General features: G+C 49.0%; 2 protein-coding genes and 1 long non-coding RNA gene across 7 annotated transcripts in view; 1 reads left to right on the forward strand and 2 right to left on the reverse strand.

Moving 5' to 3' along the window:
• The window catches only part of DVL1 (dishevelled segment polarity protein 1), a 66,643-nt gene extending 66,172 nt beyond the window's left edge, over nt 1-471 (reverse strand). Inside the window, exon 1 of one of the 3 annotated variants that reach the window (XM_027728550.2) lies at nt 94-468. In XM_027728550.2, coding sequence (XP_027584351.1) covers nt 94-263 — 170 coding nt within the window. In that variant the 5' untranslated portion in view covers nt 264-468. Of the gene's footprint in view, nt 1-93 lie in introns of all 3 variants that reach the window. The other 2 variants (XM_027728552.2, XM_039390859.1) reach the window with 2 other exon arrangements.
• LOC113991877 lies at nt 1-5,691 on the forward strand. Of its 2 annotated transcripts, none has more exons than XR_003542092.2 (5): nt 1-212; nt 1,276-1,417; nt 1,514-1,714; nt 3,952-4,140; nt 4,223-5,691. It is a non-coding gene; the product is annotated as an uncharacterized LOC113991877 (long non-coding RNA). The 2 variants fall into 2 exon arrangements; XR_003542093.2 differs by having other exon boundaries at nt 1,514-1,708.
• Nucleotides 4,808-26,843, reverse strand: MXRA8 (matrix remodeling associated 8). Of its 2 annotated transcripts, XR_005567075.1 has the most exons (11): nt 26,643-26,843; nt 20,810-20,830; nt 19,883-20,191; nt 19,037-19,138; nt 16,261-16,722; nt 11,812-11,970; nt 11,097-11,127; nt 10,506-10,582; nt 9,456-9,533; nt 7,226-8,569; nt 4,808-7,147 (listed from the first exon to the last, which is right to left on the reverse strand). XR_005567075.1 is itself a non-coding variant. In XM_027728553.2 (10 exons), exons 1-10 carry the CDS (start codon nt 26,689-26,691, stop codon nt 8,544-8,546), a joined length of 1,314 nt encoding a protein of 437 aa, XP_027584354.1. In that variant the 5' UTR covers nt 26,692-26,843; the 3' UTR covers nt 4,808-8,543. The 2 variants fall into 2 exon arrangements, 1 of the variants encoding a protein (XP_027584354.1); XM_027728553.2 differs by having other exon boundaries at nt 4,808-8,569.
• Between the last annotated feature and the right edge of the window lie 389 nt (nt 26,844-27,232).

A 27,232-nucleotide genomic window follows, 5' to 3' on the forward strand; every position in this document is an offset into this window, starting at 1 on the left:
GGGCCGAGCGGGGCCGAGCCCGGCAGGTGCCCCGGGGATGCTCCGAGCGCTCCCGCGGGGGCTCCGCGATGCGCCGGCGGCGCGGCCGCTCACCCGAAATCCTGGTCCATGGACTTGAAGAAGAACTTGTAGCTGTGCACGGGCCGGTTGCTGAGGACATTTTTGAAATCGGCCAGCGTGACTTTCTCCGGCGGCACCGGCAGCTTCACCAGGTAGGGCGTCTCCTCCTCGTCGATGTGGTAGATGATCTTGGTCTCCGCCATGGGCGAGGGGAGCGGGGGCGGCCGGCCCGGGGCCTCCCGGCCGGCGCTCGGCTCCGCTCACGGCCTTCCCGACAGGAAGGGAGCTCCCGGCTCCCGGGATTCCGCTCCCTGCACTGCTCTCTAGCTGCCCGACCCGGGAACGGCAGCGCCGCCCGCCCCGCCCGCATCCTCCTCCCGCCGCCCCGCCGGCTGCCAGCGGAGCCCGGCCCGGCCGGGGATGCGGGTCGGGGGTGCGGGGGATCCCGGGGGTGCGGGGGATGCGGGTCCGTGGTGCGGGAGGTGCGGGGGAAGCCCCCCCGGTGCGCCCTCCGCCCGCACCGCGCCCCCCGCGCAGCGCCCGCACCGCCCCCGCGGCCCAGGGATGGGGTGGGATGGGATGGGATGGGAAGGGGGAAGAGAAGAGCACAGGGATGGGACGGGGAAGGGGGTGGGATGGGGATGGAGAAGGGAAAAGGGATGGAGATGAGGATGGAAAGGGGAAAGGAAAAGAGGTGGGGATGAGGAACGGGACGGAGATGGGAAGGAGGAGAAGGGGACAGGGATGGGAGCAGGGTCGGGGAGGGGAGGGGGAAAGGGAAGGGGAGGGGAAGGGGATGAGAACAGGGATGGGACAGGGAAGGAGGAGAGGAAGGGGAAGGGGATGGGATGGGGATGGGATGGGATGGGTTGGGGAAAGAGAAGGGGAAGGGAATGGGATGGGATGAGATGGGGAGGGGAAAGGGACAGGGACAGGACAGGGAAGGGGATGGAGAAGGGGAAGGGACAGGGATGGGGAAGGGACAGGGATAGGGATCACAGAATCACAGCGCCCTGCTTTGCAGGTGATGGATTTGGGAAGAGTTCACCTTTATTTCTAGAAATCCCCAAAAGATGGCAACCAGAAAACGAACATTTCAGACCTTAGGTCTCAAGGAATCTTTTGTTCATTAAAAAAAAAAATAAAAAAAAAAATCCTTCTTCAGGATCCTTCTCCACCCAAGCTAATGGTGTTCTCTCTTCTGTCCTTTCAAAGGACAGGGACATTCACTTCTCAGTGTTCAGCTACTCTCTGTGAAGGGGTAAATCACAGCTCAGTGACTGAATTACCTGTCACTGGAATGATTTCTCTACCAGCACAAAACAGAGGAGCCAACTGTGTTAGTGGCTCACAGAAGGTTTGTTATCATTATTGCTATTTATTATTTTCAGTTTTCTGAAAGTTTAATCATTACCAGGTCCCAGATCCTGACTGGGAACTTCTTTACCAACAGCACTGGATAATCCACAACTCAACAAGGTTTAACAACACTGAGAAACCAAAACATCATCACCTGCCTGCTGCCATTTCTGGTTTAGTGAAGGAATTACAAAATCCCAGCCACTGGAGTTCTCCAGCTGATGTTCCTGCCACTCATCACTGCTAAATGGGAATGCCTGTGTGATCATCAAACAGGATAAACAGCAAGGTAAAGGTATGGCCTTAGTCCTCGTCCTGTAACTACTGATTTGGTGCTGGTTGAAGTCAGGAATGACCAATTTAGTGCATTTCAAAGAGTAATTTTCAAGAGTTGTTTCTATGTACATAAAAAACTTTTCAGGATGGTTGGTTGTTTCTCACTTTTTTAATTTTGGAATTCTGAGGACAGTGAAGATTTCTGTAAAAATATGTGTTCAACTTTCTGTCCCTCGTGTGCACAAAAATTAAGGCTCTGCAAGCACCCAGGAGCACCCTTGGTGCAGAAAGTGCTCCATCAACCCAGGAATTCCACCACCCTCAAGAAACTCTGGGCAAGGGCTGGAAGGCTCCCTTTTGGCAGGACTGTAACTCTGGTACAAACTGTATTTTATGAGGTACTGACCTTTATTTTGCAGAATGAAACTCGGGCAAAATATTAACACCCAACCCTTTGGTCTCTTCAGTTGGTACTTAACGAGCTCCTGAGTTGCTCAGAGGCCCAGGTGGTGCCCACACAAAGGCTGAGGCTGCAGAGAGTCTGCTCTTGCTCTCTGAGCTTCACTTTTACTCTTGACAACTGAAAATATAATGACTTGTATAATTGTCAGATGACTACCTTGGAACAGGCACGAGAAGACTGGATCTGTGACTCACAAAAAGCTTTCTGTGTCCCCCTAAAGCACAGAAGAGAAGAGATAACCCACTTTCATGTTGCAGTCAAACCACAAGCTAATCCAATTAAAGAGAGGACATAGGAATGCAGGAAGACACCACTGGTCCATCAGGGCTAATATCTTGTTTCTTGCAGAGTTCAGGCCTTAACACTTCAGCAAAAAATAAATATGAGGCACAAAATCCCTTGCTAATAGTGCTGTGCTCTCTGTGATAGAGGAAATAGTCTTGCTGGCCCCTGCAGGGAGCTGAGAGTGTCCTGAGGCACAAAAGCTGCTCACCCTTCTCTTCATTTGTGCAGCAGTGCACTTGGTTGCCACACAGGGAATAAGCAAGGCCTATTTAAAAAGCCATCCTTTGAATTATAGCAATGGCTGTTGCTTGTCTCAGGGAATTCCGAGAGCTCATCACACTCTGGGTGCTCAGCAAATCAGTGTTTGTGTGCAGGGACGTGACAGAAGGGAAACCAACACTCTGGGCACCCACTCGGAGATTTCAGGGGTATTTTTCATCCACCTGCAAGAATTTACATTTGTGAAAGGACAGAATCATCTTTCACTGGGAGGACCGTTGGCGAGATTAGCAGAATATGAACTAAACACGGAAATGATCCTGAAACAGAAAGAGAAGCAGAAAAATATCACTGCAGGAACACATTTTGGATGTGCTTAAGAGGCTGCAGGCTGCTGCCAGGGTGGGGGATGTCAGGGGGATGCAATCCAAGGCACTTTACACTTCTGGGTCTGGTCCAAAAGATCTGCAAGTTGGTTTTTTTTCCCCGTTTATTCTTCCTCTCTGTGCAGTGGACCTTGGGCAGGACTCAGTCACAACAAGCTGACAAGGAAATAAAACCATTAAACACTAGAGGGAAGCAAAAGACTTTGAGTGCAGCTTCCTGCTCTGGAGCCTCCTGGGCAAAGCTCCCCCGGGGCTTCCCTTGCCACTGGATTTAAACACGGGAAAAAAAACCCTGGGGGAAATGACAGGAGGTATTTAAAGTGACATTCCCAAAACCCCCCTTAGCTGAGGAATGTGTGTTACGGAGGGATATTGCCCTACAGGTCACATGGGAGGGGAAAAGAGAAGGATTGAGGACAACTTTCATGTTAATTTTCAAACAATTCCGTGGGATCTGCACCTCATCAATTAATTTATTGGGTTGATCAGGACCCAAAGTGTTTTCTTTCCTCTGGGTTTCCTACCTCTTCTTAGCAGCTGCAGCACTTAAAAGAGTCACACTTCCTTTAAAAAAAAGGAAGAGTCCCTTCAGCAATTGTCTTCAGAGCAGCTCATCTGCCGAGGGCCACCTACAGACCTCTAGAAAAGGAGTGTTTTTTGCTTAGGAATGTCTATTCAGGTCTTTATCCTGCTTCTCTCAGGTCCCCAGTGTTTATTCTTCCCCTCAGAAATTTGTTCTGTTAATGGCTTACAAGTAAAACTCTGCTCAGACTGGGAGGCAGAAAGGAAATGGGGACAATCTGGACTTCGTTTCAGACAAGAGGGAGACAATGACAATATTTAATTTCAGTGGTCTGCAAAGCAGGCCCTGTGGGTGCTAAATCAGCTCCTCCTTGTTCCCAGCTGCTTTCCTGGAAAATCAGATCCGTTGCCTGGAGACAAGAGAAAAGTGACAAGATGCCCCAGCAATACCCCAGCAGAGACCAGTAAAGCCCCACAGCAGCACCAGAGAGGGTATTTAGGAATGGTGATTCACCCCAGGGAAGAGGTGCTATGGAATGGAGTGGGATTTCCAGCCAGGGAAGAGAGCAGGTAATACTTTCACCAGAGCTGGACAAGCTGGTCGATAATCTTCACTTGCTAAAGTTTGCACTTTTTTTTTGCCACTTTTTAGTTCCATATCCTGCTTTGATCCTTCAAATTCCTGCCCCTGCACCGTCCATCCAAGCTGTTTCCATCAGTGTCCCTGGAAGAACTCTGGTGCCAGCTGGGATAGTGCTCAGGGGGTGGAAACCCTCCAAGAGCAGAATGTGCAGCAGGAAGAACTTCGCAAGGTGTGAGTTCTGCAAGCAAAGAGGAATCTGGGCTGGGAGTGAAATAACATATTCCAGCAGGATGTGTTATCTTCCCTTCTGGACCTGCAAAATTAAATCCTGTGGAAGAGCTGCCAGCCTTCCCCTCTGATGGATGGTTTGAACTCCATCTCCAGCTGCGGATCCGCCCGTTACACAACACTTTTGGAGAGCTGCTATTTCTCCACGGGCCCCATGACCCTGTCAAATAATAATGTCCCAACGTGGAAAGGATATTGGAATCACTGGAATAACTTATTGAATCCAATCTGCACTTTGTAAAGCACTTTAGGATGCTCTGAGATGAAACACACTGCACAGCTCTTGGGAAGAATTAGCTAATGCTGGCTAATGGCTCAGGTAGCATCTCCAAAGAGCAAGAAATAAAACCAACCTTAGCTGGAAACTCCATTAAATTCTCCTTTATTTCTTAAACACTAGGAATTACACAGCAATGACAAATGGTAAAAGTTAAGCAACAATAATAATGAAAATTAATTCAGTTACAACAAATTAAAAAGAAAAAAACAAACCACAAGCTTTCTGGACTAAGTCCTTCTCTCAGTCTGGAGAGGAAGCAGAGTGTGCACAGAGCTGAAAAGAGTCTAGTTCTAGTCTCAGTTTTAACCCCTTTCAAGGTCACTGCCAAACAGCCTTTCCTTGTCCCACACCAAGGGCTGACAGTCCACACATTATCCTAAAAGAGACTTTGATTTCTCTGCCCTCATTGAGCCTCAGTACTCACTGAGGAGGAACTGCTGTAAAAATTAGGGATTATTACTATTTTGACTAACTGAACATAAAATGCATGTCTCAGGAAGCCAGGGAGGCTGTGATGAGGCAAAGCCTGCAAAGTGACAGGCAAAGGAGTCTGTCAAGGTGCAACATTTAATTGGTACAGGGAGAACATCATCTCCAATAACTCGGGCAATGCACATTTACCAAAGTGCTACACACTTTAAAAAGGTGTTTCTCCACCAGAGGCAAGTTACAGCCCCAGATTAGGGAAAGAAAGGCTGAGATGAGAGAGAGAGAGAAAACCAACCTGTCTGGCACTGCAGTGAGTCTGTGGCAGAGCAGGGACAGAGAGCAGTGGTCCTGCAACTTGAACCTTTTAATTTTCACATGCAAGATCAGCTACATGGAACTTCCCCCCGTGCCAGAGACTGACAGACTGCAAAGTGCACTGTGAAAAACCCGAGTGGCTTCTCACCACTATTTGAGGGCAAACAGCCTTTGATAATCCCTCTGCATTAAGAAATAAACAGCCAGAACTCTTCAGTTTACTGTTCCAGTTGTCCTTTTCTCTTTTTTTCAACAGTTTGAAAATACAGTTGGTTGTCCAGCAGTCTTGCCTGGGTCTCCTTCAGCCAGAATTTTGACACCCTAAATTACACACACTGGATGTGGCAGCTGCTTTTTGAAACCCACTGCTGTGATCAGCAGGCAAATCACTCAGCATGTGCCTCTCCTGAAGGAAAAAGGGCCACAATCCCAACTTGACCAGCCCAGGGTTATGCTGACGTGTCTGACCATTACCCAAATTCCAACTAGTGATCAAAGCAAGGATGAGGAACTCATAAAGCTCTTCCTAGTCCTTGTTACAGAGAACATATTAATTTTTCTCCCCTTAAGCTGTTTTGCAGCCTAGAAGTCCACTGAAGTATTTAAATGCCCCTGGAGCTTATGAGGAGCCCCACTTTGAGCTGGTGTCTCTGTGAGCTGTGCTCAGCAATTGGAACTGGCAAGTGAAAATCTCCAGCCTTTGACTCACAGACATGAAAGGGAGGGAGAGAGACATTAATGACAATTACTTGAGACTCTGCCACCCTGATGGAATAACCAGCAGAGCCTCCTGCACCTGCAGGAATGCAGCCTGGGTTTCAATCAGCCCCAGCCCTAAGGCAGGCTGAGAATTCCTGGCTGTTTTGGGGAGAAGGCGGCAAAAAGGGGCCTGGGACCAAGCCCAGACCCTCCTCTCCACTACTCATGGGTCTGCCCAACCTGAGCACTTCTGTAGAGGTGATTCTTAAATGAAGAAAAAGGCAGTTAATTGCAAATCCCAAAAGGTGTCCAGAGAGCAGTGGAAGGGCTAAGCAAACTAAAAGATAAGGAACTCCACCTCTACTTATATTCTATTATTAATATTTACCACTTGAAGGCATTAAAAATAAGGGTCCTCACTATAGTTATTCTTTCACATAGACCCCACTAACAGAGAGAAGTATTGATATCTAAAGAAATGCACATGGACCGTTTTCTACCCCTATAAAAAGTGTGCATTGAAGTCGTGGTGTCCAACCTTCTGAACAGACAGTACAGCTCCTCTGGCACACAGGAGGCTTCACCCACCACGCTTTTGGCAGAGCTGGGCAGCTGAGCTCAGCTTTTCAGGACCATCCCACCCAGTGCAGCATCCCTGGGACCTGCTGGGAGTCCTCCCCAGCCCTGGCACACACCAGGTGCTCGTGGGAGGAGGGACACAGAGCCTGGAATGGGATTTAGATGTCTAAGAACATTGGCATCAGTCAGACAAGACACCCAAGTTGGCAGGGGCAGAAAGAAAGGGGTCCTGGAGACCCTGCCCCCAGTTCCACCCAGTCACCAAGCCCACACACAACCCCTCCCTCTGCCACTCTCTCCAGAGTAGGTTGGCAACCCTCAGCCACCTTCACCCTTGGCAACCCTCAGCCACCTTCACCCTTGGCAACCCTCAGCCACCTTCACCCTTGGCAACCCTCAGCCACCTTCACCCTTGGCAACCCTCAGCCACCTTCACCCCTGGCAACCCTCAGCCACCTTCACCCCTGGCAACCCTCAGCCACCTTCACCCTTGCACAACTCACTGTCATCGTGCTCACAACCTTTCCTTCTGTGCCCCAAGGACCGTGGGAGTGCCTGGTCTGGGAATGGTGCCCCAGAACACCCCAGGTGGTCAGAGGAGCTGTGTAGAACTGTTAATATTCCCCAGCTTCCACGGTGCTTTAACCTGCTTGGATCACAACACCGAATTAACTCCTGATTTTTTGGCATCCCCACCTGACATGCTGTTCATATGTAGAACTCCCCTTCAGCCCACAGCCCCACTACCTCAGGTGTCCACTCACCAAAACAACGCCAAAATCCATGAGAATGGATTACTCTCACTCCTGGATTGCCCTTCTGAGGCCCTGGCCCACCAAAATTCCTGACAGGCTCTTCACTGCTGTTGCTCTTGTTCCTCAGGGGCTGCTCCTGAGGAGCTGCTCCCATTTCCAACCTGCCTGTGCTGGAACCATACCTGTGGGTTGATGTGCTCTGCGTGGCCTGGGTCCACCCAAGGACTGCAGAAAAATCCCATCCCAGGTTCCACACAGGAGTTCAGCCCCCTCCAAAGCATTCCTGGATCTGATCTAACTGAGACTGGTGTTACAGCACTGCAACTCCATCACTCAAGTGTCTGCTCCTGCCAAATATGATTTGATCTGCACTGAAATGAAAACAAACAAGCTCAGAGTGAGAAATACAGAGTTCAGCTTCCAGAGCTCTTTGGGGCTGAACCCAATCTACTCGTGGTCATTTATCTGCCTCCCTTTCCCCTGCAAAATGAGGATCCTGACATTTCCCCATTCACAAAATGAGGTATTTATATTGCCATTTGGGAGGGCTGTGCTCTTTGTGCTTCACCTGGAACGTGTAAAGTGCTGTGTGACACTGATTTATGCCAGCCCACGGGAGATCAGGCTCTGCTATTATTATTATTCTGATGAATACACTACATGGAAAAATGCCTGATATATAATGATGGCTCCAGAGCAGTGATGCAGGTTGGTTTATTTAAAGCAATAACATCAAAGCAAAAGGTCTGCTGATTCAGCTCATAAAAATCATTGATGCATAAAACCAACAATAATATCAAGAAAAGAAGAGGGGAATGGAGGACTGGGAGACGAGGAGGAAAGGCAACCCAAACCCATAAATGCACACAAGACAGTCTAACTCTTTCAAGAAGCATTTGCAAACACCCTCAAGTCTATGTGAAAAAAAAAACAAAAACAACTCTATGGGAACTGGAGGGAGATGGTATTAAGAAAAGTCATCTCTCTTCCATGTTATCTATCTTTGGTTGAAGCTTCTGGTCCAGCCAGCAGCTTGGGAATGTCTTCATTTACAATATTCCTTCCTGAAATCTGAAAGCAAATGGAAATGGAGGTCAGCACCTGGAGAGGGATTTCAAACCTTTCAAATGAGCACAAAAATATGGACTTCTCTAGGCAGTGACAAGTTTGCAGTCAGCCACGTCCCCAGTCCCCCCTCAGGAATATATATAAATATCCCCTCATAAAGCCCCCAGTGTATAAATTATTGCACAGATCACCTCTGAAGAATGCAGGGAAAAAGTATCCTGAGAACTCCAGCAGGGACAGCAGGTCTGAGGCAGCTCCTGGGCTCTCCAGACCATTCCCTGCTCGGTATCATTTCAGTCCCATTTGTTATATTCTAAATTCCTCTTAAATGAGTCATGGAATCTAACAGCTTATTACAAGCACTGCTTGACATAAGTGCTACTCTACAAACTGAGGCACAACTCTCAGGATTAATACTGGGGAAGCAAAAGGAGATTCGGCCCCCAGGGAGGGAGAGCTGTTTGCTTTTGTTGGATGAAGTGAGTGACTGCCCATAAATTAATTCAGCTCAAAACACTATCTTCAGCACAGTGTTTTCTCCCCAAACAGCACTGCCAGGACATTTTTGGGATCCATCTCCCTCTGAGGTTACAGTAGAGCAGGCCCTATTCCAGCCCTGCCAGGCATTCTTTTTCCAATAAAGAAAAATTCGGTTTGGGCCACGCCAAAAGCTTTCAAAAGCCTAATCACCACTTGCATCTTGTGGCTCCATGATGAAAGGATGGGCAGGGAACTGGCTCCTCATTCCTGCTGCCATTTGCCAGGGTGTTTATCATTCCTGCCTGGGCTGTGGCTTGGTCAGCTCACTGATGGACTGAGTTGCTCCCTCCTGCTGCCCAGCAGAAGGTTCCTACAGCCACCAATTAGGGGGAAAGCAAGTCATTATTACCTTTGTCTAAATCAATGTTCTTTGCTGGGAAGCTTCTGGCTTGCTCAGCCTTCTCCTTCAGGATGTTGTTTTTGTAATCTGTGCAAGGGAGGAGCGTGGTTCAGGCAGACATTAGAATATTAAAAGAAAACAAGAGTTTTACAGGCAAGACACACACGATCAGTCCTTCCTTGATGTACTCCAGGCCTTCAGATTTCTAGGAGTGGAGTTACTCAGCCACTCAGCAGCAAAAGGAAAGCTGCTGCCACCTCATTTTTGCCCCTGGCACTAATCAGTCATGGATATTTCGGGTTCCTGCTCCTCACAGGTACCACAGATTCTCCCAGCACGTAACAGAAAGCTCTGGATCATCCACTCAAAGCTCACTTCGAGGTGACTGATGCAGTTATTCAGGGGATTTTTCCCTCCTGGGACACGCAAAGAAGAATTTTTGCAACCCACCCTTTGCAATCCCTCTGTTCTTTCCTTCCTCTTGTTTAGTGGGCCCTTTACAGCAATTCTGTAGCTTGGGCCCTAAAGTTTGTCAGCCTGTTCTTTTAAAGGTTGTACCTTTTTTGGGGGTGCAAAGAGACAAAAAAAAAGGGATAACTGTTTAATTGTTTCCTGGTTTACAACATGATCACCTGTAAGATGAGCTTCCTTCCCCTCTTCTCAGTGTTTCACGTCCCCACGAGTTCCAGTGGGGTTTGTATTTTCCCTTTTGTGTCTTAGGACCTCTGTTGCAAATTTTTTCCCTGCCATTTTCCCCAAGTTTATTTGCCCTAATTGCTCTCACAGATCTGGATAAAAGACCCAAATGTTCACTAAATTTTTGACACCCAGGAAGGATGGAATTTAACAGTTAAACCAAAGTGGCTTCAACAAAAGATGGACAGAATGAACTCAGCTAAACCTGGATTTCCCTTCATCCCCATCTCCACACCCACTTTCAAGAGGTTAAAGAGGAGGAGGTTAAGTCACCTGAAAATGGGCATCCAAATGCCATTAGAAGCTCCTGAGCTACAAGGAGTTTTGACCTGGTTTGGCACAGGGTTGCCAACTGACACATACCCAGCCTGATGTCTTCACTTTTGTGTGGGGTCAGATCTGTTGTGTCCACTGTAAATTCCTTAAGGTTCACATCCTTCCTGTAAAGGGAATAACAGTGGAATATTGTCACATCCTCTAATAGCTGTCTCCTTTCACACTTTTTCACGATAGCTTTTCTAATGGGACTTTGGGGAATTTAATTTATGGTGTTTATTTGGTATAGCTGGATCTCTTTTTTCCCCCATGTGTTTGTCCAGAGCTTAGAACAACAGACAGCCAACCTGTACTGGAACTTCCCATCTCTTCCAATTTATTAATAATATTAAATAAACCATAAAGGAACCCAGATACATGGCCCCATCCCATAGCAGATCTGTGCATTATTCCTATACCACTAATTCCTAATGATGTCTCACAGAACCAGGATCTGGGATTCAGTTCCCAAAGCAGAACAAGAGGAAATGCAATTGCCAAACCAGCCCTACAAACCACTTTCTCCTTCTAACCAAATCCTCAGCTGTTTTAGGTCCTTAATGACAACTGAGGAAAGGGGCCACAAGTTGCCTTTTATGCCTTTTAATCCTAAATAACAGACCCTGTAATTATACTTACTCTCCATATTTCTTCACGTTATATTCATAACCTGAAAAGGGAGAAGAGACAGAATGAGCAGTCAGGGCCAGTGCAGCCAAGCCCTTCCTCTGGCAATGATAACCCCTGGTATCTTTTCACACTTTGTTGGTGCTAATCCCCTGACACACAAATAAGGGTGAACGTGGCACTGCAAAGAACACTCCAGCAGACAGACATTCCTGGGATTTGCTTTTCGTGGGGCACCCAAAACTAGTGGTGTGGAAGTCACCAGAAGATCTCAGTGTCTGTTCATCTAATTCTTCCAGGGTCACCCAGCCCAGGGAGTCCAGCAAGGACTTGGACATCTGAGTTCCCAAGGGATGCACACGAGCCTTCTGCTCTAAATAAATCCCACTTGTAAAGAGAAGCTGTCTGGCACTCCTAGTTTTCTTCTCCCTTCCAACAGCATAACTCAGCAAATCATGAGTGGTATTTGGTCAAAGGCTGGTTCTTGATGACCCCAGGGGTCTTTTCCAACCTTAATGACTCTGTGAAATCGAGGCCTGGAAATTTTTACACCCCACTAATTAATCCAGGCATCAGCACCTGGATTAATTAACCCTCCCTGTGCAGGCTGCTGGTTTGCCAGGAGGGGATCCTTGCCTTCAGCAGGGTGTTTTGCAGGAATTACTTGCAGGATCATCCCAGGATACCCCCCCAAGCAGGACAGGGCTGTGATTTTTCTGGCACTCACCTCTCTGCCGGCGCTTGCGGGTGACGAGCACCACGATGATGAGGAGGACGATGAAGAGCAGCAGGGTTGCCAGGATGTATCCCAGCTGCTGGAAGAAGTGCATCCTGCTCTCAGGGATGATGACATTTATCACATTGTGGCCCCTGACAACGTTTGGGTCTGAGAGAAAGGCAAACAGGTTGATCATTGTAATTGGCATCCAGAGCAAAGCAGGATCACACATGGGCACAAGAAGGATATTCAGGAAGAAACTCTTCTGAGCTGCAAATCCCTGCCTGATTTACAAAACCTCTGATTTATCTCAGGTGGGAGATGCCTGTGCTCTTCACAAGACCACAATTCCCAGGAAGATGAAGTTTTAACAGTGACTGTTCCACATTCCCTTCCCACTGCCCAGCCATCAGTGTTTATTGCAGAGGGGAAGTTCAGAGAAAAGTCACCCCCAAAACCCAGCCCCAAACCTTCCTGAGGGTAACACAACTCTCCTCTGGGTCCCTCTCAACACACACCCCACACTGCTCAGGCTCCAGGCAGGGAAAATATGAAGCAGCCCCTCCCTGCCAAGGGAGGTTATAATTTACGGAGTGGGAGGAATTTTCAACGCCAAAAGAATAAGTTTTCCTTTGAAATGAAATAAAAATCAATAAAATAAATAAACCAAGAAAAAAAAACCACAAAGAAAAGCCAAGATTCCATTCCATTTGTGGGTGCAGCAGCATTTCAGTTCCACAGCACTGGAACTGGGGAAGGGGAGCTCCAAACTTTTACGTGGAACGTTTCTGTAGGTCTCAAATAAATAGGTCAATGTTTTACACATATAAAGAGGAAGTGACTTCTCTGCTTGCAATAGGCAGAGGAATGGACAAATCCAGCCCTGGAACAGACTGGAAACACATAAGACTGTGCTGGGAGAGGTTTTTCTCTTCAAAACAGCTGAAATGACACTCTCACCCCCTGACAGGGAACATTCACAGGCAAGAACCAGGATGGAGTCCTGGCCTTCCATTCCCTTGGGAGTTCCCCCTGCAAATCAGTCAGAGGGAATAAGGGAAAAGATGGGGGGAAATACCTCAAAAGCCACAGTACCACTTAACAGATGTGTGCTAATATGAGGAATGTTGACATTTCTGGAAGTGCTGGCACAGTGACTGGTTCCAGTTTGTCAGGGAGTTTGTTTCCAGTGTTCAAAAAAACACCAACCCACCAAAAGTAAAAATCAAATAACACAAGAGTGGATTGAAATAAACACTTTGAAAACAGAGGTGACAGTTTGCTAATGCCAGCAGCAGTCCTAGAAAATGCAGAAGTTTGAGCAATAGGCTCCATTCTGGTAGCCCAGAGCTCCACTCCAGCAGCTTCCAGTTTATCCTGGCACTGCCAGATGCCGTGTGCTCCCTGGCTGCACTGCTGGAAACTACCATGTGTTTTTTTTTCACCACTGCCAAGCTACAAAAATACCCAACCAAAAAACCCACTTGCAAAGCTGCAAACAGTACTTGTGACAGTTCTGCTTTGTCACATCCCTGGACCCTGGAAGGCTCCTCCAGCAGCTGCCACAATGAGATGGTGCCACTGGAGCAGCTGTTGAGCCAGGAGTCAGCAAACAAAGGCATCCTATTCCTGGCTTTTTGCTTTCCCACAGTCCTGCAAGGCAGGATTGAGAGCTGAGCTAAACTTAAGGCAGCATTGGAGAGGTCACTGTGACAACAAACAGTGGAAACAGAGATTAAGTAACTTGGGGCCTCCTTGGCTTACTCAAATAATACTAAAAATACTTGTCACACCTGTGTTTAGACAAAGCATCACTGGTGGGCCTCAAAATGCATCATCAGGAAGGCAGTAGAATATAACCCATTTTATAACTGGGGAAGCTGAGGCACAGAGTGACAGCTGATTCAGTCACACCAGTGAATTTCAGTGCCCAAAACAGGATCATCAAGGTCATACAGACTCTCCTCCTCACCCTACTCCTAGACCAGAATTCAAGCTGAGCTGATGAAAGTTTATTCTGTAACCGAGATCTGATCTCTCAGTACATCTCACGGCCATCTGTCATCTCCAGTTCACCCACAGGATCTGGCTTAATTACTGAAAAAAAGTTCTAAAGAAAAATTAGATCAGGGGTTCCTTACACCACTTTCCCAAAGCGTCAAGGGTCAGATTCTTCTGCTGGAGAAAACGGAGAGCTCTCCACCAAGAGAGCTCCCAAACCTGGCCACGGGGCCTGTTTTCTGTTCAGGGCTGGCAAAGGGTTGTGAATGGTTCAGCACCAAGCAGGAGACACAGCAGATGCCATTCTTCAGCATCTTTGCTCCAAAGCAAACACCGAGTAAAACTGCTCTGGGTTAGCAGGCATTTACACCACAGTTACACTGCTGGGACTGGGAGCAGAGCTGAGCTCCGGCCTCTCTTCCAAACAGGACGAAATTTCCTGTCTGGAAATGGCTCCAGGCCTTTTGGAGCAAGGCCAGAAGCTGTAGCTGCTTGCTGAAGCAGCTCATTGTTGTGCTTTTGTTACCTCCTGAGGTTTCATTTCTGTTATATTGCCCACGATTCCATACAGTTTTCCAGGGAATGGGGCAGCACCTCAGCCCGGGGTGCTGCACCCCAAGCAGGGCATGTCCCTGCAGGCTCCTCAGCAGCGTGGGTTGGGACAGGCACTCCGGATGTCTCCACTTCTTGCACATTCCCATGCACTCAGCACATTCCTGTGCGTGGTGCTCTCAGACCAGCTGAGGGTTCACTGCCCGGAGGGGCAAAGCTCTTCCAGAGGTTGCTCTTTCCGACAGTGGAAATGGCTTTTCCCAGGAAGGAAAATTTCCTCCAGCACCGAGGGCGCCGCTGCCAAACTGAGACAGCCCCTGGCAGGTTAAACAACTTTAGAGGTTCCATCTAAGTGCTGAGCAGGTAGGGAACTATTCAGCAACAGCCAGGACAACATCCAGGAAAGAGAGGAATAAATTCCTGGGTGGACAACTCCGAAAACAAGATCAAGTTTCCATCTGCACAGCGTGATCTGGAGAGGGCTGCAGGCAGGGACGCTGAGATTTGGACGTCCTGGTCTCCATGTCAGCCCCAACAGCCACCTCTCCTTAGCACTGCCAGGGTTTTCTGGACACCAACCTCAACCCCAGGGGGGAGGTTTAGGTTTCTGTGACTTGAGAAAACCAATTTCTAGAGAAGAATAAACCTATTTAAAAATGAATGAAGCGTATCAAAATTCTGTATTAAACAGCCAATAAATATTAAACCACAATGAATATTTTAAAATGTTAATAAAGAACTATGCCCAAAAGACTTTAAAAAAAATATTAAACTTGAGGTTTTTTTATTTTGTTTTTCTGCCTGAATGAAGCGTGATGGTTTTGAGTTTGGACAGGCTGTCAGATGATAGCTCAGTGCAGTGGAAAATATGAAAATTGGTTTAAGATGCAAAAAAAAAGAAAAGTTGAAGGGTGGAGGAAAATTCCTGGGGCTTAATTCTGCATGGTCTGGCACCTTGCACAGCCCAAACACCCGTGCAAAGGGGAGAGAAACACTGGTGAGAGTGGTGGCATGTTGTAACAGCACAAGCAGTATCAATCCTCTGCCCACACCTTCTCCTGATCCCAAAAGCAAGGAGGAAAGGGAGCATGTTCCAAAAACAGCTTGTTTGCCTCGGGGCCTGTCAGCAGTGAGAGCAGAGCAGGCTCAGGACTGCCCTGGAGCAGAGGAAACAGGAGCTGACATGGTGCCACCACAGCACTGCGAGCAGGGCGAGCGACCCTCAGGGGTGGGACACTCAGGGATTTCCCAGATTTCCCAGAGTGTTCTGAGTTGGAAGGGACCCACAAGGACCACTGAGTCCAACTCTTGAGTGAATGGCCCACACTCCCCTCCTGGTGGCTCCTGGGTGGTTTGTTTCAAAGCTGGATTACTGCCTTAACTCCCTCTTCCCATTTTTCCACCACTTAGTTCAATGCTCTCTGACTGTGAGGATGTAACACAGCAACAAAGGACCAGGAAAAAGACACGGGATGAAAGTATAAATGGATCTAAATACTTAATAGCTGGAAGGAAGAAAAGTGTGACCTACATTAATCAGAGGCAAAGTAGTGACAATGGGCTTCAGCTGGTTGTGTACCTAATTGTTTGCGTGTTTACTTATTTATTTTTAAGGCACCAAGTACCAAGAAAATATTCTTGAGAAGGTTTCATTCAATTGTAACTTCAGATATGATTTGGAAATTTTCTACACCTTGGAAACAAGCAGACAGCACTTGGGGGGAAAAAAATAGGATTCGGTTTTATGAAGACTGGCACACCAGACAGGAGACAGTCAAGAGTGGCCACGCACCCAGCTCTGGGCACACAACGGGAGTAGCTTGGGAACAACCCCAAAGGTGCAACTGGTAGAGACCCACCCTCAACCAGGAGAGCCGCTTCCAGAGGCTTCCAGAGGCCACTCACCTACGGCCGGGGCGACGTTGTGGGTGGTGAGGTTCACCACCTTCCTCTCCCTGGCCACGGGCTCGGTCACGGACACGCGGTAGATCCTGCGCTCGTGCAGGCCGCAGTAGTGGTGGTGCAGGTGGCAGGAGTAGGTGCCCTCGTCGGCGCTCTCCAGCTCCGAGATCCGCAGGGAGAAGTCGCCCAGGGCGAAGGCGGCGTCGGTGACGTTCATCTTGCGGCGCACGAAGAGGGGCCCGTAGGAGCGGCGCTCGCCGGAGGCGTACAGGTCGACGAGGCGGTCGGCGCGGTCGTGGGGCACCCCGGGGGGCTGCCGGTCCCAGTGCACGACCTGCTGCTCCTCCTCGCTGTGCCGCTCCGTCCAGATGTGGTTGCGGTTGACGCAGGGCAGCGTCACGGTGCTGCCCTGCAGGGCCACCACCACCGGCTTCTCCCCGTCCCAGAACTCGCCGGTGTCCTCGGCTGCGGGGGCAACACATCCAGAGTCACTGGATCTACCCAGCCTTAAGGTTTTTTTGATTTTTTTTTTTATTTTTTTTTATTTTTTCTAATTTTTATAAGTTTTAGAAGTAGTTACATAGCAGAAGCAGATTTTAAAAGCGGCTGCATTCATTCCCTCACCCTTTAGCTGCACATATTCCCCAACCCTCTCACCCCCATTCCATGTTCCCCGCATCAATTCCCCTTAAATTCCATTTGGCATGTTTAGTCTCTCTCCTAGGTAGGCTTTCTACTGTTTAAGAACATTTGCTCCCTGGCCTGAACCGCAAGATATGACCAAGAACTGGGTGACTGTGTGCACTTTGTACCCTGAAGAAGGCCAAAATGAGGAAGAAAAGGGTCCCAATACGACCCCAGACCCAATTCCCAAGGGATGGGGCGGGAGTGGATCAGTGTAAGGGCTGGGGGGGTGGATAAAATCAGGGGTTGGACAGACAATACTATAAAAATTGTAACACTGGATCGAGCAGCAGCCCCCGTAAGTTGTTACATCATTAAACCTTCCCTCACCTTACCTCCAAAAATTAAGTTGCCTCGGAGTTTTTTTTCTCCCTGAGTTTTCTTTTAGGCATCAGACCCACAAGGGTCATCGAGTCCAGCCCTCAGCCCTGCACAGGAACGTCCCCAAGAGTCACACCCTGTGCCCCGGAGGATCACCCAAATGCTCCTTGAGCTTCACACCTTTCTGGCATATGCTCAGAAAGCAAAAGTACTGAGGGGTTTCAGAGGAACTGAGTCTCAACATTAGAGGACAGGGCTTAAAAAATCGTGTTAGAAAAATTGTAGACAGCTCACAAGTCTACAAATGGCTTCTCTGGTTCACATTCAGGTGACAGGGTAGCCAGACAAGTGAAGGAGAGGGTTCTTGTTAATATAATTCCTGCTGTTCAGAATCACTGAATATGCTGAGCTGGAAGGGACCCACAAGGATCATCAAGTCCAACTCCTGGCCCTGCACAGGCCCATCCCCAAGAGTCACACCATGTGCCTGAGAGGATCATCCAAACACTCCTGGAGCTCTGGCAGCCTTGGGGCTGTGCCCACTGCCCTGGGGAGCCTGGTCAGTGCCAACCACCCTCTGGGGGAGGCACCTTTTCCTAATATCCAACCTAAACCTGCCCCGACACAGCTCCAGCCATTCCCTGGGGTCCTAACCCTGGTCCCCACAGAGCAGAGCTCAGTCCCTGCCCCTCCCCACGAAGTTGGAACTGCAGTGAGGTCTCCCCTCAGTCTCCTCTTCTCCAGCTGAACACACCAAGTGCCCTCAGTGTATCTTCTATACCCTTGGTCAGTGTTTTAAGCAAGGCCACTTTCTTTTCCTTGTAACTGAGAGTTAATCTCTTGCTGCAGAAAGCAGGAAGCATATTCCCTCTCCAGACTAAGAATGGAACGAGGATCTTGGATGTGCTGCATCCCAATCCTCCGAGCAGGAAATGCTTTGCTACCCACAAAGGCCCTAATTGCTGGAGGAGTCGAAGCAGCTCTGCTCTGTATTTTGCTTTTGAAAAGGAACAACAGGAGAACCAAAAACGCAGCTGAGCAGATTGGGGCTCACAGGGTGCGAGCAGCAGCAGAGGAGATGCACTTCCCTCCTCTCCCATCAATCCTCCAACAGCTTCCCAGCACAACCAGCCCCAGCAGCTTCACTTGTGTGTTCCCCAGGGGTCGATTTTAATGGCATGGTAGTGGTGGCTGTGTGGCGTGGGTGGCACACACTGCAGCTGCCAGCAGCTTGCTTTTAGAGCTGGGCTTAAGGTGTGGTAACTCGAGGTGGGTTTTTAAGTACAGACTTCTCAGGACAAGCTCAGAAGCCAATGTACAGGGCAGGTCTTTGTGGCTGAGCTGAGTGGGGATGGACTGTCACCAGGCATGTGCTGCTGCTGCAGAAGCAACAGGACAGTTTGGGAAATGGGCTGCCAAGAGTAAACAGGCTCCAGGCACTGTGTGGCACATGCCAAGAAAGGAGGGAGGTTCACAAACACACACACTGAATGAAACCTCTGAAACTCAGGGAATCAGACAGCAAAGCAGCACAGTGAGCACCACGTTCTGCTGGTGCTTCCCAGGCCTCTGGTGGCACCTGTGCCCTGACCCTGCAACTGAGACGACATGGGAAGAACCCTGCAGGTTCTTCTCGAGCAGAACAGTGTGCAAGGCCTGCAGTGAACCAGCACACACACCCCACTGTGAACCCAAGAGCCCTGCTGGCCACTGGACTCCAGCTGCCAGACCAGGTCCCTCCCAGGAGGGACACAGAGCTCTCAGCCACACCTACCTTTCTTGGTGATGGTGAGCTGGATTTTCTCAGTTTCATACAAGTGGCAGTAGTGATGGTGAAGATTACAGGAGTATATGCCTTCATCACTCTCTGCAACACCTGGTACAGCAGGGAAGAGAGGAGAAGCTGAATGTTTTATTCTCTTCATCATTTACGCTGTTTCCCAAATCCTCATATGGATGAAAAGGCCCTTTATACAACTTAGTTCTAGGGTGGGTTAAACAGAGACAAATCATCTCACTTAATCTAATAATTTGCTCAGTTTTTTGCCCTTGGAAGGCAGGTATTTGTATTAACAGATGGAAAGAGAAAGCTGATTTAAGTTTAGCTAGAGCAGGCAGAGGAAGAACGACCATCAAGTGTTTATAGCTCAGGAAATTAAATACAATCAAAGGTCCACAAAAAGCCCAAGTGGTTTTCAGGCTGTTACAAATTCTCTTTCAAAATGTGACTGTTTCAAAGGCAATTAAAACGCTATTGCCAGTGCTTCAGAGAACCTCACGGAATAATTTAGGTTGGAAAAGACCTCTGAGATCACTGAGTCCAACCTGTGAGCAATCACCCCCTAGACAACCAGCCCAGAGCACTCAGTGCCATGTCCAGTTGCTTCCTGGACATGTCCAGGGATGGGGAATCCACCACCTCCCTGGGCAGCCCCTTCCAACGCCTGACCACCCTTTCAGTGGAGAAATTCCTCCTGAGAATTAGACTCACTGGACTGATATTTTTCCTATAGAAAATGCACTGTGAAACACCCACTTTCACCACAAACCACCAAGTTAAGTCAGTCACGAACCCTCCACCCCTCAAAACAGCGCGGAGCGAAGAGCTCCCGCCTCGTACCTTTGATCACCAGGGAGAAGTTGCCCTCTACAAAGGCGTTCTCGGGCATGAAGATCCTGCCCCGGTTGTAGGAGCTGTAGACACGCTGGTCCCCAGCAGAGTACATGTCACAGAGCCTCTCCATCTTGTTGTCCCCGTAGTAGGTGCTGTGCACGTCCCAGTGCACGACGCGCTGCCGGTCGTTGAGCCGGTCCTGGGTCCACACCATGCGGTGGCTCTTGCAGGGCAGCACGGCCTGAGAGCCCAGCACAGCACTGATGTTCAGCACGGACACCACCACGCTCTCGGGGTTGGAGGCATCAGCTGGCACTGAGAGCCAAGGAGCAGAGAGCAGAGATCGGAGTTAACAGTGTGAGGACAGTAGAGTTGGACTCGGACCCGCCCCGGAATCTCTCTGCGCATCTTCTGCCCAAAAGTGACCCTCAAGACCAGCACAGGGCACTCTCGTGGGCAATTATGAAATATCTCAAGTTGAAAGGGACCCACAAGGATCACCCAGTCCAACTCCTGGCCCTGCACAGACACCTCAACAATCCCACCCTCTCCCTCCAAACACTCCTTGAGCTCTGGCAGCTTTGGGGCCGTGACCAAACCCTGGGGAGCCCGTTTGGTGCCCAACCACCCTCTGGGGGAAGAACCTTTGCCTAATAAAGAAATGTAATACAAAAACTTGACACACTGATTTCAGCCAGTGAAAGCAATGTCTGTGTGATGTCTGTTATCAGGATTGTACACCTGACCTGTCCTACCCACCCTTCCTAATCTTAGCCCCCAGTTTAATCAAAGTTTAGAGACACCAGTGCATGGGATGCATGGCTCCCATCCATGGAAGTTAGCAGTGAACCCCCCAGTGCCTGCCATGGATTCAGGGTCCCTCATTTGTTCTCATGATCACAAAACCAGGCAGATGACAAAGATGTCACTCACCTGAATATGAACACACAGAACCTGTCAAAGCAGAAAATAAAGAATGTTACTGACAACAAAAGGAAGAGAGAACGACAAACACACTCAAAATCAGCCACCTCCTCTGTTATTGTTCCATCTATTCCTCCCTTTCTGTTAATATTTATGTATTACCTTGGCTGTTTCTCCTCACCCTCCTGGCACACACATTGTCTGCCCAGTTAACACTGCAGTGCTCTGGGTGACACTGCAACTCTCCCCAACTCAAGTGACTCAGATCTACACAGGAAGAACTTTGCAAGGAGTCAGTCAATGCCTTTGTTTCCGCATTTCTCTGGTCCAGTCCCTCCTGCTCTTTGTATAGGAGGGGTCTAGAAGGTCTCCTGGCATCATGATTTGAGAGCAGGATTCAGATTCCCAGCACAAGAGCATCATTCATCTCTCTAACCACTCAAGCCCAAGTGGGCTCCATCAAGATCATTAGATGTTTTGTCCTGCTAATGTCAGAGGCACAATGTCCTCCTGACAAAAGCTGGGCTTTTTTTTTTTTTTTTAGCCCTGGAATTTATGAATTTCAAAAGAGAAAATTAACTCCAGACTGGGGTTATTTTAGCACTAATGCATGGGCTGAGGACAAACTCTGTTTCCTTCCCTTCTCCTATCACAAAAGACTGGGCAGGGACAGCAGAGAACAAAACTGGGCAGCACTCTCAGCTGAACTGCCAGCTCAAAACCACTCCAAATGTGAGCTGTTTTTTCTACATTTATAATCTCGGCCTCACAAAGAGAAAAATAAATTCTTGGACAAAGTCTGTAGTCTGTATTTCAGAGACACCATAACTCCACCATCTGATTGTCTCTCCTAACAGCCTGGAAAATGCCTGATGAAGATATAACCTGTCTGTGGAAGTCAGGGCTTAGATTTAGCTTAGAAAAACAAAGGAATGGTACAAAGCTTTTTCCAGTAGCAAATCAGGCAGGAAAAATCAGTCTCAGCTGTGACAGGACAACCAGCATCCACTTCATTAGTGTGACAAGGCAATGCCCACATGTCTGGATGGGTGTTGTTTGCCCCAAGGAAACAACGGGGTGTCAGGACACAGAGAGGACTTGTGTGCTCAGGAGGGGTGTCAGAGCTGGGCTGGCAGCACAGCCACTGCTCCCACAGCCCTGCATTAACAGCCAATTGATTTGGTGCTGCAGAAACATCCTGTCCTGGCTCAGCCAGAGGAATGAAAGCATTTACTGCTCCCCTTTCCTCCCGCGAGTTGATGCGAAAAACACTGAGCCCAAATTCCGCGGCGTAAATCTGTGGACTGACAAAAGCATCCACCTCAGCTGCCCAACAGCTCTGCTCAGCAGCCTCTCACGGCCCTGAGCTCACACCAGCACCAGCCCCTGGTTCTGTACCTCCTAGCTGGCCCTGCTGCCAAGAGAAGGACCATCCAGGCCCTCGCCCTCCATCCCACCCACCCGGGCTGCTGGAGCCTGGTCAGCCACTTCTCCAGCACTCCCAAACACAGCTCCCTGTAAAACAAGGGGCTGTGAGTTTGCCTGCAATGTGACAGTGCTTAGATAAGAAAAGCTTGTGTCTTGTGGGTTTGGACAGCTTCTTTTTCCCTCCACTCCAAGCCTCAGCCAGCAGCTCCCCAAGGAGCAGGGCGGGAACGTGCTCGCTTACTTGACAAGTCTTTCTGAGGTCTTTCTAGGTCTGCCCCTCAGTGACCAGGAGATGCTGCTTCCTGTTGGGAAAAGGGAAGAGCCTGTGGATGCCCTGCTTGCATTTTCCCTTGCTGAGTGTTGCCACACAAAGCTGGACAGCCCCGGGTTGCACCACAACGAGCCCATCCAAGATAAAGGCACAGTTAAATACGGTGTGGGAGCTCAGCACAGAGACGTGGAAGAAAAAGGGTTTCTCACTGCATGTCTGTGCACACAGAGCCTGGAGAGAAGCTTTGGGTTTGAAGCCTGCCCTAGGTTATAACCCATACACTCAGACAACGTGGCAGGTGCAGATACCAAAAAAAACCAGTGGCATTGCAGCCAAGAAGCAAAATTCTAGAAGGGAAAGAAAGGGCGAGAGGCACCAGACAAAGGAGGAAGAACTGATTGTTCTGATCCCCCAGAAATGCTGGAAATCTGCAGCCATACATCAGGTCATGGATAAGACCCAAACTTATTTGACAGAGCTGTAAATGAGATCACTTAGAAATCTAAGGAATCTGGAATGTGTCCGATCCCTTCTCCCCCGGAAAATATGGAATTTAAAGCAACTGACCTTCAATAACCCGAACACGGAGCAGCAGTGAAAGAAGGGATAAGCCTTTTTCTCTTTTCAGTCTCCTCCCTCTGCTCTGCTGTGGGACCCTGCTCTGCCATGTGAGACAAGCCAAGTCCTCCAGCCCTGCTTTTTAAAGTGATTTTTTGTGTAACACAGGAGCTGCTGAACAGGGACAGACCCACAGCCCAGCAAAGGTGACAGCTCATGAACTACAGGACTGGGGTCAGCTGGAAGCAGTTGTTTTGGTGAGTCACACTTCCCAACCTGCAGCTGTAAAACCAAAAGAGTATTTGTGCACTCAGTGAAAGTTCTGACTTTTTTAATCCCAGGACCACAGGACCTGGAGCTTCAAAACCTCCAAACACCTTCAGAGTTGTCAACACAGAACTCACTGTAGCTTTCATTTTAAAATTCCGGGTTCCATGTGATGGGTAATCACTTTGTCTTCTCTGTGAGATGTAACCACAGGGAGGAAAAAAAAAGGAGAAAGAAAAAAAAAACCAAAACACAAAATGTGCTGCCCCTTGACACATTCTGTGCTGACTCAGCAGGATTCCAGAGGTACTCTGTGGTCCCACAATATAGGAAGAGGAAAGCAGCCTGCAAAAGTATTTCTTAATCCCTTGTAAAAAGCAGAGCCAGCTCTTACTTCTTGAATCCCATCCATTTTTCAAGCAAAGAATTAAGCCACAGAAACTGTGGGCAAACCAGAAGCCCTCAGGCTGTGAAAGACGAGTTACAAGCTCAGAGCTCTCTGGGCAGTGTCCTTGGAGCAGGTCAAGCAGAAAACTGTCCCTTGAGTCCTGCCTGAACCATCCCACCACTTCTCTCCTCTCGGGGCAGCTGCTGCTGAAACCACCGAGTTCCTGCCTTGTGCTGGAAGATGAAAAACTACCAGAGCAGAAAAGGGAACTGCAAACACCACGAGTGCCAGGTGGCTCAGACACTCCACGGGACGTGACAGCAGCAGCTCTACCTGCTGGGGCTCTGCTGAGCTCAGGAAGAGCCTGGACACTGATCCAGCAGAGTGAGGATAAACAAAGAGCTCACTGGAGAAATGTGTCAGAACCCACCAGGAGTGTGGGCAAACAACAGCCTGTGAGGTTCACACTCCACTGGCCTCAGTAAGCTCAGCTCATTGTTCCTTTGTACACCTCCAGCATCTCCTGCTCTGTCTCAGCTTCTTTTTCCCTTTTCAAAAAGGAGGTGACATCTCCTCTCTTTAGGAGCACAGAGGGCTGGTCCAGCCCTAAAGAAAGGACTTGTTCTTCACAAAATCTGTATGTGCCAGACTCCTTCTTTCTCCCATAAATCCCATTGTCTATAGAGGGGGTTTAATGGTCTCTGGAGAGCCATTCCACAGTTATTGCAAAAACAGCAGCCTGAGCCACCAAGTTGTTTCCAAACCCTGTGGGGACTGGCAGTGGCTCCATCCTGACTCCCTGTGGGGCTGACCTGGTGTCTCAGAGGCCATCATGGCTTATGATGCAGCAGCACCAAGGTGGCAGCCAAACAAACAAGTTCTGTTCTCTTCTGGGAGCCACTTTTTTTAAAACCCACTGGCCACCAACAGGGAAAAACATCTCAAAGAGGCAAAGGAGGGAGATGGTAAGCAGTGCAGTCCCACCAAGGCTCCTATTTACCACCTGACCCCAAACTGGCCTGGGACTGCAAGGCTAAGCTTTTCAGTAAAACAAGATTTCCCTTTCAAAGCCCACAGATGGCCAAGCCAGGCTTTGAACTGAGCTTTTATCAAAGTCTCTGTGTCTGTTTATTTTTGAAGGCTTCCTGGGACAACTTTCCCAAGAGCAGAGTCTTCTGCTTTCAAAGAGGATGTCAGGGCTGCAGAGCCCTCAACCACCCAGCCAGCCCCAACAATTCCAACACCTCCCTGCAGGTAGGAACATGCCCAGAGCAGGAATGTGCTGCCTCTGCAGAAAGGGAAAAGCCTTGTGTCTGGACAAGAAGCCAATCCCCCTCTAGGCCCACGGACAGGATCCCTCAGAGATCTACCCAAGTTTTCTGACAGGCAGCTCAGATGTGAGCTCAGCTTTAGAAACCCTTCCCTGCTCTGTGTGCTTCACCTTGGCTCCAGGCCCACGGAAGGGCTCGTGGAGCCATTCCAAGCACGGAGCTGTTCCTCCCTGCCAGACATTAACACTTGAGGGTGTGGTGCCTCTCCAGGAGGGACCATCTCACATTTCCTCCCTGCCCATCTTCACTCGTTGTGTCACAGCCTGGTTGGTGTGGGGACAGCAGGACTCAAACGTCAGGGCAGCCTGGCACGGGGACAGCTCATCTCCAAAACACACCCGAGGAGTCTGTCAGGGATCATCCCTCCTCAGGTGGGACACCTTTGCCTCCCCACAGCTTTGCAGCAGCCCAACCTGCTAGTCCTGCCCTGGGTGCTCCCCGAGCTCTGCCAACATGCTGAACCTCGCTGGGGAGTCCCTGGACTGGCTGGTGCTTCTGGAATACAAGATGTGGCCTCTCCTCCTTCCCCTTAACCCACCCCACACACTCCTTTGCTGAGCCACTTTACCCTTTCTGTCCCTACGACTGAGCCCATAAATTGCCAATTTATTGCCCTGAGGCATTGCAGGCATAGGGATGACATGGAAACTGGATTAATCAGAGACCAAACTGAGCACTCCTCACCTTCCCCCCACTCAGAGCTGAGGAGTTTTGAGGGGCTCAGGTGTTCAGCCACTGCCTTTCACCAACAGGGCTGGGAGGAGCAGGGGGTCACCAGTCCCCACAAAGCTTGTGCTCCTCACTTCCTACTCCCAGCACCCGGAAAGAACTCTCTCCACACTGTTCTTAGAGCTGTGTTTGGTCCTTTGCTCACAGGTACCTTCCTCAGAGCCCAAAGTGTTGCAGGTGTGGATGTGCTGGGGCTTTGCAATTAACCCTCAAATCCCCTCCTGCCACCCAAGCCTTACTGGGGTGTCTCTGTTGTCTTGGGGACAATGAATCTGCTTTCAGCTCTTACAAAAAACTGTAATTAAGGAAAAGATATGAGCCATTCTGTTATTTTAAGCTCATCAGGCTTGTCCCCATCCTTTTCTTGCACCTTACCCAAAAGTGAATTCCTGTGTCTGTCTTTTTGCTGACAGGAGAAAAACAACACCTCTCCCCCCCAAAAAAACCAACCCCACACATCATTTTTTAGCTCCATCTGAACACTCAAACACACACACAGAGCAGCTGGTTTTGCTTCTTCAAAAGTACAAAATAACTTTGCATCCTGTAAGTCTTGCTGTGTGAGATTTACTGTACTCACACACTGAAGCTTATTGTTTTTGAATTTGCTGATCAGGGTAACTGATAGGAAAAAGCAGATTGCACAAACATGCTGAACAGAGCACTGCTTCAACAGCCTCAAACATTTCTCCACTCTCTCCCCAAAAAAGCAGGAGAAATCCATGATTCCCTCCCCTCCACGGACGAAAACACAGCTAACTCAGGAATCTGAACACAATCTTACAGAGATAACAGCTCCAAACCTCCCAGCAAACCTCCAGCCCCGTCCTCTGCAGCTGAAGCACGACCAAGCAACAGCTCAGAACTCACTTTGCTGAAGCAAAATGTGCCACAGGAGGAGTTTCACAAGTTGCTCCATTTCTTCAGCTCCTCCGGGTTTTCGTCTCTCTCGAAAAACAAGTTGAAGACTTTCTTTTTTTCCTTAACTTTTTTTTTTTCTGTAACTGGAAAACACTATGACCTCATCAATTTACATCCAGAAAGCTGTGGACAGCAGCTCATATTCTGCAGAATTACTCCACCTCCCAACTTCCAACTCCCCACCTCCCCTCTCACTCCACCTCCTTCCCTTCCCTCGGCTTTTTGCAGATCCCTCTGAACTCCCTCTCTTCCCTTTCCCCTCCCTCTGGGTCTTTCTGATCTGCCCCTGACTTTGATGTGAAAGTTTTATCGGGTGAAGTTGGTCCCACACAGCTCTGGGCTCACAGAACAGTCTTCCTCCCTCCCCCTTGGGATGGAACTAATTTTCCTCGGGCTTTACTTGATCCAGCTGTTCCTGCCTTTGTTTGACACTCATCCAGCTGTCTGCTTGAGACTGGATTTATTCTGCTGCCTTCCATGGCTTTTTGATCTTTGTCTCCTCATATGGTTTTACTTCAAGCTCAAGTCTCCAAAGACAA

The sequence above is a fragment of the Pipra filicauda genome, unplaced genomic scaffold (genome assembly GCF_003945595.2).
Source record: "Pipra filicauda isolate LSUMZ 115617 unplaced genomic scaffold, ASM394559v2 scaffold87_size3191425_pilon, whole genome shotgun sequence".
Taxonomy (NCBI): domain Eukaryota; kingdom Metazoa; phylum Chordata; class Aves; order Passeriformes; family Pipridae; genus Pipra; species Pipra filicauda.

Coding starts and splice junctions, on each gene's coding strand:
- MXRA8 (XM_027728553.2), bottom strand. CDS start 26,691: ATGGAGCAACTTGTGAAACTCCTCCTGTGGCACATTTTGCTTCAGCAA. Junction 11,971..16,260: donor CAACGTCGCCCCGGCCGTAG/GTGAGTGGCCTC, acceptor CCTTTCTCTCAG/ACCCAAACGTTGTCAGGGGC. Junction 8,570..9,455: donor GAACATTGATTTAGACAAAG/GTAATAATGACT, acceptor ATTTGCTTTCAG/ATTTCAGGAAGGAATATTGT.